At 42.9% G+C, this 14,778-nt stretch overlaps 1 protein-coding gene and 1 long non-coding RNA gene across 3 annotated transcripts in view; one reads left to right on the forward strand and one right to left on the reverse strand.

Annotated features, from left to right (window-relative positions):
• Nucleotides 1–958: 958 nt before the first annotated feature.
• LOC306805307 lies at nucleotides 959–4,489 on the reverse strand. The gene is made up of 2 exons (XR_013775181.1): nucleotides 4,351–4,489; nucleotides 959–2,811 (listed from the first exon to the last, which is right to left on the reverse strand). It is a non-coding gene; the product is annotated as an uncharacterized lncRNA (long non-coding RNA).
• FHIP2A (FHF complex subunit HOOK interacting protein 2A) overlaps nucleotides 4,336–14,778 on the forward strand; it is a 29,498-nt gene continuing 19,055 nt past the window's right edge. For both annotated transcript variants that reach the window (XM_079312942.1, XM_079312943.1), the window contains exons 1-3: nucleotides 4,336–4,471; nucleotides 12,330–12,408; nucleotides 14,323–14,492. In XM_079312942.1, the coding sequence (XP_079169068.1) occupies nucleotides 4,427–4,471; nucleotides 12,330–12,408; nucleotides 14,323–14,492 (294 nt within the window). In that variant the 5' untranslated portion in view covers nucleotides 4,336–4,426. The remainder of the gene's footprint in view (nucleotides 4,472–12,329; nucleotides 12,409–14,322; nucleotides 14,493–14,778) is intronic.

Below are 14,778 nucleotides of genomic sequence, written 5' to 3' on the forward strand. Positions count from 1 at the left end.
ATCAGGTAGATCACTCATATTTTCACCCAGCATTTTAGGGCAAAATTCAGTTTTATGTTTATTTATACCACATTCAGACCCTTGCATTCATTACAGTTGAAATATAGCATAAACCCAGTAGTTTATCTTTAATCTCTTTGCTTCAGTTTCCACTACCACAAGAAAAAGTATCCTTGTGCTCCTGCCAGCCTGCAGGCTGCAGTGAAATTGGCTAAGCTCTAACTGATCACATCTGAGTGTATTTTATCTGCTTTCAATAATTTATGATACACTAGCACTTGCAGATACTGTATGGCAGAACATCCATATATTTACTTACAGAGGAAACCCTGGATTTTAATGTTTCCAGTGGAACAGAAATATTTGAGGAAAACATGATGTGATTGGAGAAGAAAAATCTCCTTTTACTGGCAACATGTGCTTCTGACCTCCTCGTGGTCTCCTTTACAAGCCATTACATAAGGTAAAGCAGGGTGGTACAGAGAGTGTCACTGAAGCACTAAAAGGGAATAGCTGCTGGGCAGGCAATATTTGCCCAGTGCTGTGTCCCCCACAGTAGCAGTAAGTGCTGCTGCCAGGAGACACTTGCAGATGTGACAGGTAAGCACTCAGACAATAGATGAAATGCAGGAAGTTTGTAACCCAGCAGAAGAAAAATCAATGTCTGCACAGAAAGAGCAGATGTGCAGATGTGGAACAGAATTCACAGACCAGGAAACGCCTGAATATGGGATTTATGAAATACTGCATGAGCTGATTATATGGAGCTGCTAGCAAATCAGCAAGGAGGGAGGTGATATACATGGCTGAGAGCACAGAAAATGACTTCAGTTCCACTGCATGCTCTTCAGTGTGCTATACACAGCATACTTACTTTGTGTAGTAAAGCCCAGCATCAGAAAGGTCTGAAAACAATGTTAAGTATCTCCTTAGCCCTTCTCAAAAGCAGAGATCATGCTGAATCACTAAATCTTCATTCTTTATTTCATCCAGGAAATCAATGAAAATATAGATGTCAATCTGATTATTACAAACACAATAAAATCTTGTACAGAATATCAACAGATATTGGGCATAGTGCCAACAGGAAAATTTTCATCTAGGGCAAAAAAAATCACCAAATCTTTAGGCTCTATGAAGCAAAAGTCCAGACTGCAGGAACTTCTGTAATGTAGACAAATGCATCCATTAGGCACTGGCCTGGTGCCATCAATCCAAATAGCAGAGAGATTTTCAGATAGAAAGGCCAGCACATTATCTCACTGTCACACACCATCTAAATTGATTTAATCTAGACAATTTCATTAATTTGTAAGAAAGAAGAAAGTTCCCAAAAGCTCTATCAATTAGAACAGCCTCACTTTCACACTTTCACTTCTCACATTCAAGCAAAACACTAACTCACTGTATGTACTTTTCCAGAAAAAGAACTACCTTGCCAAAAAAAACCAACCCAACCCCAAGCGAGCAGAACTGTGTTTTCAAGAGACTAAAATAGTAATATTTGTATTTATTTCAGTGGAAATAACTTCAAGCATGAGCAGGTGAAGATGCACTGTTGCACATGACATGACATGACATTGGTAGCCCATCCATAACTGCATCATCTCAAATTGAATCATCCCTAATGAGAACAAGAAGAATCCAAACAAAATGTAACCTCTGCTGACTTCATCTGCACTGACACTGCTGAAATAATTTTTCCATTAGTTTCCACTGATTTGCATTACTACTGGTTTTCCAGTATTTATCCAATATTCTCAGCAGTGAGAAATACATACATATGGTTGACAAATTAGAGACTACTTTAAAAGATCATAGAAAAAACATATCTACAATTTGCCAGACATATAAGCATCAAAGGCCATATTCTGCACTATGGCTACAAATTCAAGCCAAATCTATTGGTTGGTAAATGGAGAGCTATATGCAGAGTTGCAATTTAATAGGCTTAGGAAAAATAATTTACATGTAATATTTTCTTTTTTTTTTTCCTTTACTGCAAGGCATTTCACATTGAGAGTCTTAATAAGAAGTCATTTTTACAACCAAAACCTTAATTTCAACCACAATGAACAGTTCTGCTTAAATAATAATGCGTTTATATACATCAGTCACTCTTAGAATAATAAGAGGCCCTCAAGCATTACAAAAGCTTTACTTCACCATCTGTGATTCTGTGATTTATGATTTCATAAATTGTTAAGTACGATTAAGAATACTCTCACAGTTATAAAACTGTCTCCTTTTATATCTTCATGATGTCTTACTGTTTCTTTATTCATCCTGCTGCTCAGAGATGGGAAAGCCCAAGCACATTTAAAAGACATTTTTGCAGGAAAAAACAGATTCCAAAAGCATGTTAAATGATCATACTCTCTTAGACACAGATATGCAGGTACCTTCCAAATGAAGCATCTGTCCAGTTAATAATCACCTAAACACAGACATGTTTCATTATATGTTTCTCCACACAGAAAATTTACATTTTCTATGAACATCTATAGAATACAAATTGACAAAGAGAGAATAAGCAGGTTTTTAAAAACTCAACATAAATACCTTTAAAATTGCTATTGTCTATCATTTCACTGCTACCCAGTGCCAAAGCAATCCTGTTCTTCTACGCCAATTTCCCCAGTGTCCAAACATTTTCCCAAAACATCATATTGCTTGCCAGCTACATTTATAACTTCTGCTCACCCCACTTCACCTCAGCTTTACCTGTGGCACGGCAAAATGGAGGGATGATCTTTTTCTCTAAAGTATATGATTCAGAGGTGAAATAAAGCTCTGTTTTTCTCCTTCTCTCTGTGTGGAAAAAAACTGAACAAAGAAACGGTGAAATGGGCAATGTGCACATTGCCACAAGCCCTCTCATCTGTGGTACCTGCAAGGACCATGCCACCCGTGCCACCAGCCTCTCACCCCAGCAACAAGACAGGATCATTTATGTTTGGAAAAGATCTCCCAGACTGTCAAGCCCAAGCTTTGATCTAATGCCCCCATGCCCACCAAACCATATTGCAAAGTGCCACGTCCACCCATCTTTTGAACACTTTCAGGGATGGTGATTCCACAACTTGCTTTCTGCATTCATCACCCTTAGACTGCTTTGTCAAGAGTTAGTTCCTTGAGGATCTCGTCATCCCTGTGGGTGATGACAGTTCCAAAACATCCCAGCAGACAGCAAGCTGAGCCTTTTCCCACACTTGCCAGGGCTGCTCTGTATCCATGCCATGCTGGAGGATGGTGGAGGCAGCCGTCTCCCACCCTCACGATTCTGAGGAACCCCAGAGATCCTGCTGGCAGCCTCAGGGCACAGGGACTGCAGAGGTGGGCAGCCCTTCTCCTCCAGAGACAGTCTGTGCCCAGGTGGGCAACAAGGCCAACGCTGGCCTATCTCAGGACTAGAGTGGCCAGCAGGACCAGGGAAATGATTGTCCCTCTGCCCTGAGCACTACTGAGGCCACATTCCCAGTGCCATGTCCAGTTGTGGGCCCCTCAATTCAGGAAGGACATCGAGGTGCTGGAATTAATCCAGGGAAGGGCAAAGAAACTGGGGAAGGGTCTGAAGCGTCCCATGAGGGGTGGCTGAGGGCACGGGAGCTGTTTAGCCTGGAGAAAAGCAGGCTCAAGGAGAACCTTATCACTCTCTGTAACCCCTGCAGAAGGTTGTAGCCAGGTGGGGGTCAGGCTCTGCTCCCACACAACCAAAATCAGGACAGTTTTACGCTGTGCCCGGGGGTGTTTGGGTTGGCCACTAGGAAGAATTTCTTCACACAGAGGGTGATTAGACATTGGTATGGACTGCCCAGAGTGGTGGTGGAGTCGGCATCCTGGAGGTGTTTATGGAAAAACTGGACATGGCACTCCGTGCCACGGTGTGGTTGACACCGTGGTGTTCGGTCGTGAATTGCACTCAATGATCTCAAGGTCTTTCCCAACCTAAGTCATTCTGTGGCTGTGATTCATCTCCCTGCCCGGGAGTTGCCCGCGGAGGCGAGGCTGGCTCGGGGCACAGCAGCGGCCGCTCGCAGCCCGGCAGGGCCGCTCCGTACGCGGGGCCGGCCCCGCCCGCACCCCGGGGCCGGCACAAGCGGCCGGGCCGGGCGGAACGCGGCGCTCCCGGCTGGCAGCGCCCGGGGCCGGGCGGAGCGGAGCGGGGCGGGCACAGCCGGGCCGAGCGCCGTGCGCGGGGTGGCGGCCCCTGCAGGACAGCCGCAGCCTCGGCAGCCGCCGCCGCGCAGCCGGCGGTGTCAGTGCCACGGTGTCCGCCGGGGAGCGAGAGGCAGCGCCGGCGCCCGCCCGCCCGATCCCCGCGGCCAGGCCCCCGCATGCAGCCCTCACCCTGGAGCGGCGGCGGCGGCGGATCGAGGAGCTCTCGAGGTCCTCCCGGCAGCGGCTGCTGCAGTCGCGGGACAGGATGTTCTCCAAGTTCACCTCCATCCTGCAGCACGCCGTGGAGGCGGTAAGGCCGCCGGTGGGCCCGGCCACGCCGCGCCGGGGATGCGATCCGGGCCTAGCGCCGGTCGCGGGGCGGGGGGCTCGCATCGGCCCGGCGCCCCTTCCCCGCCGCCCCCGGCGCTGCTGCCGGCGGGGCCCCGCGGGGCGCGCATCCGCTCCCGGCTCGGCCCTGCCGCCGGGCGGGGAGGCGGAGGCCGAGCTGCCCGGGCGGGCCCCGGAGGGAGCACGGAAAGAGAACGAATCACCTCAGCGCGGCCCTGGAGAGCCGGGGGTGCCGGGGAAGGAGGGAGCGGCTGCAGCCCGGGCGGCCCCGGCCCAGCCGCGGGCTGTCACCGCCGGGCTCTGCCGGCCCCGGTGCCCCCGCCGGGCCTGAGGGCAGCCCCGGCCCGGCCCTCACCCGGCCGTTGCCGGGTTGTTTGTCCAGCGAGACAAACAATAAAGGAGAGGAATCAGGAAACTCCCCAGGATTTCCATCTCGTCCTGACCAGCAGACAATGGTCACTGTCACTGCGGGATGTCAGTTTCCCAGCATGGCTGGTTTGTTTTGTGACTGTGTGGGTCAGCTGGCGGGGACGCGGGGCTGAGTGTGCAGCCGGGTTCCCTGAGGGCACTCGGGCAGGGGAAGCGGGGCCTGTTCGCAATCTGCCATTGCCGAGGCCGCCTTCGGCACTGCCAGGCCACACCATTTATATTTTGTTTTTCAGTTAGGCGGGGTCCTGGTAGTAATTCCCTGCCTTTCAGCACCTCTCCCTGTAAGCCAGCACGTCCAGGAGACGCGAGTGTGAAGAGGTGATACAAATCGGCAGTGAAATAAAGAAGGTGGAAAGTGTTGAAGAAAAAATGTTCAAATGGTTGCAATAAGAGTGTGCAGACCAAATCCAAATAATTGAAATAAGTGTCTTCATGCCAAATCGTGCCTCATCTGAGGGGCAGCCTTTGTGCATTAATATATGCTTCGATTGCTCTTGAGCATATACCTGTCTATATGAGCCTGCAGTTCTGCAGGAGTACTCAGGTTTAAAAGTTAAGCATGTATTCATTAATTGCAGGTTCCTAGTTTCCTTTTTAAATTGTGTAGTGGCATTTGGAAATAAATGTTTTAAATAATGATGAAATGTTTTATTTGAAAACATTTTGACCGTATGCGAATGACAGTGCTTTCATTGGAGAGGAAACAGAAACTAGTGCCTGCCTGACTGAAGAAAGTTTGTTTGGTGAGCTGTGCCACATTTTGAATAACAGAAATAAAATAAAAGTGAATGACTGAGAGATGCAGGAGTGAAGGAGAAGGTCTTTCAGGCCTACCAATTTGAGAGATGTGACAGAAGTTGTTATTAGGAGAGCGTTTACGTTATTGATGTGTGCAAAAAATAAACAAAAAACTGCCTTTATTTGAGATCCAGTAAAAAATAGGAAAAACAAATGAGCTGAATGGAGCAGGAGAAGAGTAGGCATAGGAACTAGACACTCTTTTTTCATTAAAAAAAAATCCAAACAAAAGTACAGAAACATGTTGATACCATCATTTTGCAAGTGAGTGCTATCCAACCACTTGCTGTTTGTCGTTGCTCAATTCTGGTGTCCCTCTCAGAATTGCCTCATCCTGCTACCACCACCGTGGTGGATCTCCTGATAAATACTGCACTATTGCATTTACAGGATTGTGACAAATACCAAGCACCACATACTAGGAACGAAACATGGAATTGCAAAAGCAGAAGGATACTAAGAATGCTTCTTTCACCTACTATTACAAAGACAGAACTTGGAAATACAAATTTTTATCCAGTTTAGGGGCTGTATGTGGCTCTGTTTCTTTCTCCTGTAGTAAAAAGATGTGGTTGGCTTTGCTATGGGGAAAGGAAAACTTTTCTAAGTACTAAATGTTAGCTCAGTCCACTTTGATGCTGCCTGCTGTTTTTAGAACCAAAAGAATTTGGAATATCATTTTTGATGCCATTGTTCTGGGGAGCAAGTATAATGTGGGCAGCCTTACCTGGATTCTTAACCCTGAATATCAGCAATGGAACTGGTAATTAAGGTATTGGTTCTCAAAAGTTTTGGGTGCCTACCCCAGAGTATGTAACTGTACAGTTTTCAGCTGAGCTGAACATTTAAATACACTTGGAAAGCCTGAGTTTAGCTTTCATGAGTGAGACTTCCTTAAATCCAAGTGGTTTGGGTAGCTCTTCTGCCCTGTCCTTTCTCCTGCACATCACTTATATAATGCTCCTGCCCCTCAGGGCCCACTTTAGAGAGATGCATTTAAACAGAAAGGGTTTCCATGCTATTAGATAATCACTGTTATCTTACCCTCGATATGCCATCCCTCTGAACTCTGACAAGCAGTTCCAAAGGTTGGCAGTCTGATAGACATGGCAGTATTTGCCTTTTACTTGTCAGTGTGTCACTCTTGAACTGACTGCCCTTGTGACAGGACTGTGCTTGAGGAAAACATAAGGTGCTTTTTACTAAGGTTTTTTCTTATCAAGTTTTTTTTTTTCCCTGTGTTGTGGTGGTGTTCAAGACTAGCCTGGATGGGGCATAAAACAACATGGCCTAGTAGAAAATGTCCTGCCCATGGCAGTGGGGTTGGATCTAGATGGTCTTGGAAGATTCCTTCCAACCCAAACCTGTCTATGATCCTATGATTTGAATAACTTACAACTTTCAGTCTGTGAAGCTGCTCAAGTGTTTGAAACCATATTCCTGATTTTCCTTACCATTGAATTCTGATTTTTTCTACCTGCTATCTTTTGTCAATCCTGCCAATATTTTAGATACTTTTCACTTTTCGGATTTCTCTGCAGCATCCAGATGAGCAAGTATCACTGTGTTACCCTGCCAACAGAGCATCCTTACATTGAATTGGATGTGTTGGATGTCTTAGTGGGAATGGTGGATAGGACTGCTGTCTTTGTTCTGTTACTTCAGGGCAGAATAGAAATGCTATTGCTTCATGGCGTTCATATTATTAAATCTGTGACTGTTTATATATGGCTTGTCCTCAAGATATTTTCTCTTTGCTGTGCATTTCTGATATACTTTCATCCCAAAAGGCTGTCCATGAGCACTACATTGTCAGCAACAACAAAATGTAGTGTGCAGTAACAGCAGCAAGTTAGACTTATTTTTTTCTCTTATCTTGTGCTTTTCACTCATGTTTCCCTAGACAAAACAGCTTGTCTTTGAAGTGGCCACTCAATGTTCAAAGGATTTTCCTTTGTGTTAGATTTGGGCTTTTGGATGTTTCACCTTAATACTCAGTTCAAAGGATGTTTTTGAGCTGTGTACCTTGCAGGAAAAATATAATTTTCGTTGGCTTGAATTTTGCAGTTTGCTGTCAAACAGGAATATTTATACCATGCAATTGAATGAATGAAGATTTTGGTGCCTGCTGCACATTCTTGAGACCCCTCTCTACCAGCCTGTTATTCACTGTATCTCTGACACTGGTACATTACCCTACTTTAAAGTAACTTCTGTTTATACTTTGAAGCAAAACTCAGCTTTGAAAGAAACCAAGTCACTTGGTACAGGCACTGCTCCAAAATCATGAGCTGCATAACTGATTAGAACAGAATTTATTCCTCTTGAACCCACTTTATTTGATGTAATGACCTTACATTACTTGTTGTTTTAATGTTGTGCTGGTATTAACAAATTGGACAACAAGATGTAATGCATGACTTGCAAGCATGTACAGTCTTAATTTTCTGTGTGAGAGCAGTGACCATTGTAAACTCTGTGCATTCATCAGCTGAAGATGAAGTAAACTTTCAAGCATTAATCCTTTTTCACATTTTCTCTCATACCATTCACACTAGTACAGTAGTAAGACTCAAGAAAAACATCAAGTCACTGTGTCAGTCCGGGGAGTGTGCATGCACTTCCCCTTCCTTTCTCTTTGACCCAGTTCCTGCTCTCTTTTTTTTACTCTGGCATCTGACCAGACAGTACCTGTTATTTTTTTATACAGTGTTCTCTTTCCTTTGTGAATTTGCCATAAAGATATCAAGGCGTATCACAGCTTCTGATGTTTCCATTCTTTCCATTATTGAATTTCACTTTTAAAAGCACACATGAAAAATATGACAATGATTTGTACATGCACAAAAGAATTGCTGTTAAATACTGCATGTATCTAAGTTTCCTTGCTCTTTATGGTTTTTTGGGGTTTTTTTCCTGCCTAAACACGAATTCTGTGTGCTTTGGAAAACCACGTGGAATTGTATTTTGGACAGGTTTTGTCATGAGCAAACTGTAGTTCTGGTCAAAGATCTGTTGCTTTCCTGAGAACAGCACTTCTCCTGAAAGGAGTGGGCTTTGATGATTTGTAACTTATTGAGACCAGAAGGAAAAGGCAGAATGTGTTTAGTTCAGCTCACTCCCAGGAAGCCCAACTGGAGCTGGGCATCAGATGGAGATCTTGCTGATCAATGGCTGCTCCACTGGGCTGCAGTTCAGCGGTGTTCACTGAATTTTAGCTATTTTGTATACCAGCACCTACACTGCAAGCTTGAAAATCATGGGGATTTTTTGCTCCAGAGGAGGAGAACTTCACTTTGAGTCAGGAATCACTAAGAGCATTTTTAATTACATCAAGATTAATTACAGAGTGACAGAATACTCTGTGTTGGAAGGGACCCACAGAGACCATCAAGTCCAGTTCTTAAATGAATGGCCCATACAGGGATCAAACCCACAACCTTGGTATTATTAGCACCATGTCCTAACCAGCTGATGTGATGTTGAGAAATAACTGCATTTTTGAGGTAACTCCATCAAATTAGACAAGTAGTAGGAATTAATGGCCTTCACAAGGAATTCTGATTTGCTTCAGAATCTCCATACAAATATGAGCACTTACACAATAGGGTGGTTATTCAGGCTGACTGCTGTAACATGCATTCCATCTTAGCTGATAGCATCCTGAAATAGAAACTATAACCTCCTGCCAGTACTACCTATCCTAGTAGGGTTAAAGCATATCAGCCAAGTGTTAAAATTTCCTAATGCTTTCCAAAGCTTGCCTTTGTATTCATAGAAGCTGGTATCTTGGTCTTGCTCTTCACCTTGATTTCATGACTGAAGAACTAAGTTAAGAGGATAGCTTGGGTTTTGTTGTTCTTAGTTTAGTTTAGTTTAGTCTAGTTTTGTTTCGTTTGTTTGCTTGTTTTCTTGTGGGTTTTTGTTGGAGTTTTTGATCAGGAAACACTTATCTCAGTCTTGCCTGGGGTTCCATCTCCAGTCCGTGGCAGTGCTGATGATGTGTTCCCAATAGGCTGCATTTCCTAGGTGCACACACATGCTGTTATCTCTGTTTGCTATGTCTGGCTTGCAGTCCTGATCAGAGAAGACTGAAATCACTGGGGTTTTTAATTTGAAAGGGCAGGACCTGTCCCAGAATTATTTTTTCACCTCTGAGAAGAGTCCCTAGAGACGTTTCTTGGGAGGGAGAATGTCTATATTCACAGTTCTCTCTCATGATGAATAAATTATTGACAGTGCTGAGAAGTGAAATCCTTTTCCTGGCACTGCTCAAAGGCACTAAATTCATCTTGAGGTAGATGAGACGAGAAGAAGTGGAGAGGAAAATCACATCAACCAACGATAAATCTTTAATGTTATCTATCATGTGTTACTTTGGAAATAGAGTGTTCTGAGAGGCCTGTGTTCCTCAAAAGTTGTCTCTGGGTTATTTATCAGCTGGTGTTGAGGTTTTGATGCAGCTTTTTTTTACAGAAATAATCATTACATTGCTTGAAGTACACATCTAGTGCAGCTAGTGTGACATACAGAGCATGCTACACAATATCATACGCCCAATTCTTCTGAATTTCAATAACCTAGTAAATGTCACAGTAAAATGAACTGGCTTTTTGCAGTGTGGGGTGTTCAGATACTCAGTAGTAGCTGCTGTGTTAATGTGCTGCTCTGAGTGCCCAGCCGTGGAAGACTCAGTGAGTGCACAGCCTGTCAGGGAGAGGATAAGCCCTGTCAGTTTGATTTCCTGGTTGCCATTTCCAAGGGCACATTTCCACCCGGGATGCAGGCAGAGATAGTTGCCAAGCACCTCTACTTTTCCAGAGTCTTGCATTTCAAAGTCCTGTGTGCAAAGGGCCATTAACAATTAATGTTGCACTGATCTTGGCATGGCATGCTTGTCATGTACTGGGCTTTACAACTTTACCAAGATAAATTTAAGTGTCATTAAATTCAAGGCAAAGGAAAGACTGAGGTGGAAAACATCCAGGGCTTTTTCGAAGAGACCTGCACCACCCAGTAAAGACCATATGAGCCCTGTGCCCCTTAGCAGTCATTTGCCTGAACTGAGACAGCACAACACATTTTAGACCCTATGGAGAGATACTAGAGCAGTTCAGATTTCTTAGTCTCAAATGTGGTATCTGTAGCTCCTGGGGAGAAAACTTCCTTCAGTTAACCTTTCCTTGTGAGGTTAACTGACCCTGGCACAGGTTCCTGGAGAGGCTGTGGAATCTCCATCCTTTAATATATTCAAAAGCCATCTGGACATGCTTCTGAGCAGCCAGCTCTAGGTGACTGTGCTGTAGCAGGGGCACTAAACTGGATGATCTCCCGAGGCCCCTTCAGCCTCTCTTCACAGAGATTCTGTGAAGGACTGAACTCCATATCCTGTCAGGATGGTTCAACTCCTTATCCTTCCAAAACAGATGCACCAGTTTATACTTGGGATTCTTTCTGTTTGCCCACAGGGCTCATTGCTGCCATCCTGTCAAATGGTAATCCCCTATTTCGGGATGCCTGTAAAAGAGTGACTTGAGGACTTGATGGTTCAAAAACAAAAAAAAGCCTCAAGCAAGTAGGATTAGACTTCAATAACAACAGATCCTCATGTGACCTATTGAATGGCTGGGGTTTTCCCTATAGGATTCCTGATTTTACCAGCTCAAAACATTCATGGGCGCAAATTCAGTGCTTGTCTCAGCTGTCACTTTGGAAAGCAGAGTGGTGAAATGATTGTGGTCCTTTTCTCACAGGCTGCCTGTGGTGTAATGGGCCACAGGCCACCTGTGTCTCGGTGGGGAAGGAGCAGTGCTGATGGTGGCTGCGTGGGGGGCTGCATTTCCTTCTTGCACAGTGTTATTCCTGGATGCTGCTCACACCCAGCCAGCCATCCCAAACTCCTCCAGCAAGGAAGAAACTTCTTTTTCTTGCAGAAATGAAATATGAAACATATTTGTTAAAAAAAAAACCCAAAAAACAAAACAAAACAAAACAAAAAACCAACAACAAAAAAACCAGCTAAGAAACATCAAAAAACCACCAAGCTTTGGGTGTGAATCTAAAAAAACCAAACCCAACCTTAAAACTGAACAAAGATCTTTTAAAAAAGTTGTGGCTAACAGGAAAAAAGGCATGGCAAAAACTGGATGAAGGAACTAATTGGTATTTTTAAGGGAGCAGACGGAGAGAAGAGAACAGAGTGTACAGAAAAGGAAGAAGGCATCAAGAGCAGATGTAAAAGAACATGATTTTCTCCTACAGGACAATACCGTAGTCTAAACAATGCAGACTTACATTTCTACAGTTGCTTTGCTGTAGGAGCAATTGCTTTTGTTGCTTCAAATAGATTGTGTAGTGATAAAGACATCACAGAGATTATTACTGATGTTTACAATGCAGGCAGTGTGGCATGGGGCTCAGCCATGAATAATTGATGTAGGCCTTGTTAAAGGTAAAAGAGCAGAGAGTAACAATTGTAGTAGCACTATCTGCAGCACTTCCAAGTACAAGATAAAATTGAACTTAAACTCTGAGCAAGTATGTTCATTTAATTTCTGACTGTTTTTTGTTTGTTGTGTTTTTTTCCCCCATAGCTCGCACCTTCCCTTCCATTACAAGAAGATTTTGTTTACCACTGGAAAGCAATCACCCATTACTACATAGAGACCTCAGGTAAAAGAAGAAAGCACTCTGGGTTTGTCTTTTTGTTGTGGAAACTAGAATTCACAATTTCAGTGTTTTTAAAAAGTAAAGATTAAGAAATACTAAAATGAGCCATGTCTTTAATAAAAATGTGAACAATAATAACTAGTAATTAAAAATATAATTTAAAATATAATAAAAATATAATGCTTCCACCTGTGAAAGTAGGCACAAAAATGGTTGAAGTCTTTCCTGAGTACTGTGGAGAGAACTGCACCTTTTTACATCTGACCCAGTTTCTGCCTTCACATACTCTGTTTAATCTAAACAGACAGCTGGAGAAATGCAGCCCTTGCTCTTAACATTTCTGTTGCTTTGCATCGGGGATTTTCTTTCTCTTTGCAAGATTTTAATAAAAGTAATTTTGTGGTCATAGATTTTACCAGACAAAGATGGATTCCATGTGGTCAGTATTAGTTATTTTTGCTTAAGTATCTGTCTTAATGTAACGTATTTTGATAGCATAATCAACTAGTTTTGTTAAACCTTACTCAGATGTTTCACTGCACTTCTTAAAAATGGACATTATGATGAAATATAGCTGCAAGTGCTTTGTTTTTAATCTTTTCCCTGGTTTAGTTTTTTTTCCCAACAGTTATGCAGCATGTAAATTTTTAATTTTGGACCTAGTTATGAAACAATTATGTTTAACAAGTGAATGTTGCCATGCTTTCCTCAAGCATATTAGTTCTGGAATTAGTTATCTGCTGGAAAAGCTGTTGAATCTATGTTTGTGTCTGATGATCTTGTTTACATCAATATTTACTCATAAAACTGCAATATGACCCTTAGTTCCAAATACCCATCTTTTGGAACACTATGTGATGTTTCCAAAGGTGGAAATGACAGGGTGGCAGGGAAAACTGACACCTGCAGTGACGTGGAGCAGAATAAAAGCTGACCTCTCCCCCAGAGTTTCAGAAGTCTTTTGAAAAACAAGCTTTCACTCAATGGGTATCTTTCTGTCCTCTGCAGTAGGAGCAGAATTATGTATAGGAAATTCAGGCAAAACACTCCAGGCTAACTGGAGGTTGTGGCAGAGACCAAAATCACTCTGACGTGGCAGTTTCCCTGTGTGATCCTTGTTGCCAGTTGCATGCAAGTGACAAGTTATTTTTAGACAATTGCATAAACAGTAGTAACCATTTCCCTAGGATAGTTGTTCAAGAAGAATTCAGCTAAAAAAATAAAAGAGGAAAATCTTAATGTGGGGATGTGTTCTACAATATATGAATGCCAGCTCCTACTGCCAGTGGCATAAATCCACTGCACTTTCATGACTTTAATATAATAAAATCAACATCCTACCCTTTCCTTCATAAACATTGACAGAATTCTCTTTCAATGCACAAAGTACAAAAGAGAAATGTAGAAGCTTTTGGAGAATAAACAGCATAGAGTTTGAATTTTCTTTGTTGTTTTCAGCAGAAAAGCCATTTATTTAGTTACCTAGTTTATAAAGGGACTGATCAGCTGCAAATTAAGCTGATGTTAGAGGCAATTCACAGATTTGAGAATACTCTATGAAGGGTCAAAGAGGAAGATATCAAGGTTTACTAAGCAGAAGATTGAGAGTTGCACCTTTCTCTCCCTTGGCTTCCTCTCTGCAGTAGAATTTTTTCTTTTTTGACTGTATAATTAATGCTTCTTTTGAATTTTGGCACCTTTTCTCCATTGCAAGGTCAGATTCATCTGCCCAATGCATATTCCACTGTACATGTTCAGATACAGTTCTGAAAGTTTTCATTAAGACATGTTAAAAATTTGCACTGTATATAAAGTTCTTTAAATGGATGTCATGTTTATAGGTCTTAAATTTGGAACTGAGCTTAAATATGAGGGCAATTTTTAAATCATTGTTAATTGCCTGTTTCTTTTATTTAGATGACAAAGCTCCTGTGACTGATACCAACATTCCCTCTCACCTGGAACAGATGTTGGATATTCTAGTTCAGGAAGAAAACGAGAGGGAATCGGGTGAAACAGGACCATGTATGGAATATTTGCTACATCACAAGATTTTGGAGACACTCTACACACTTGGAAAAGCTGATGTATGTATCTCTCAGCAGAACAGATTCTCTTGTGTCTGAGCTCCTAGTTGTGAGAGAGACTGAAGTTCTACAGCAGGTGGTAGTGTGGAACACTGAACTAGCAAAGAGCTGCTTGCTTATATTACAAATATACCAGTGTATATTGCCATATTACCAGCATATTACAGATAACAGCCTTTTACAGGTGAGACAACCCCTGAGGTGCTGGCTGAGACAGAACCCTGAAACTCACCACTCTGATAATGCTGATAGTGAAACTAGAAGTGGGAGAAAATTTTTCTTCAGT

This window comes from Erithacus rubecula, assembly GCF_903797595.1.
Source record: "Erithacus rubecula genome assembly, chromosome: 9".
NCBI classification, from domain to species: Eukaryota; Metazoa; Chordata; class Aves; order Passeriformes; family Muscicapidae; genus Erithacus; species Erithacus rubecula.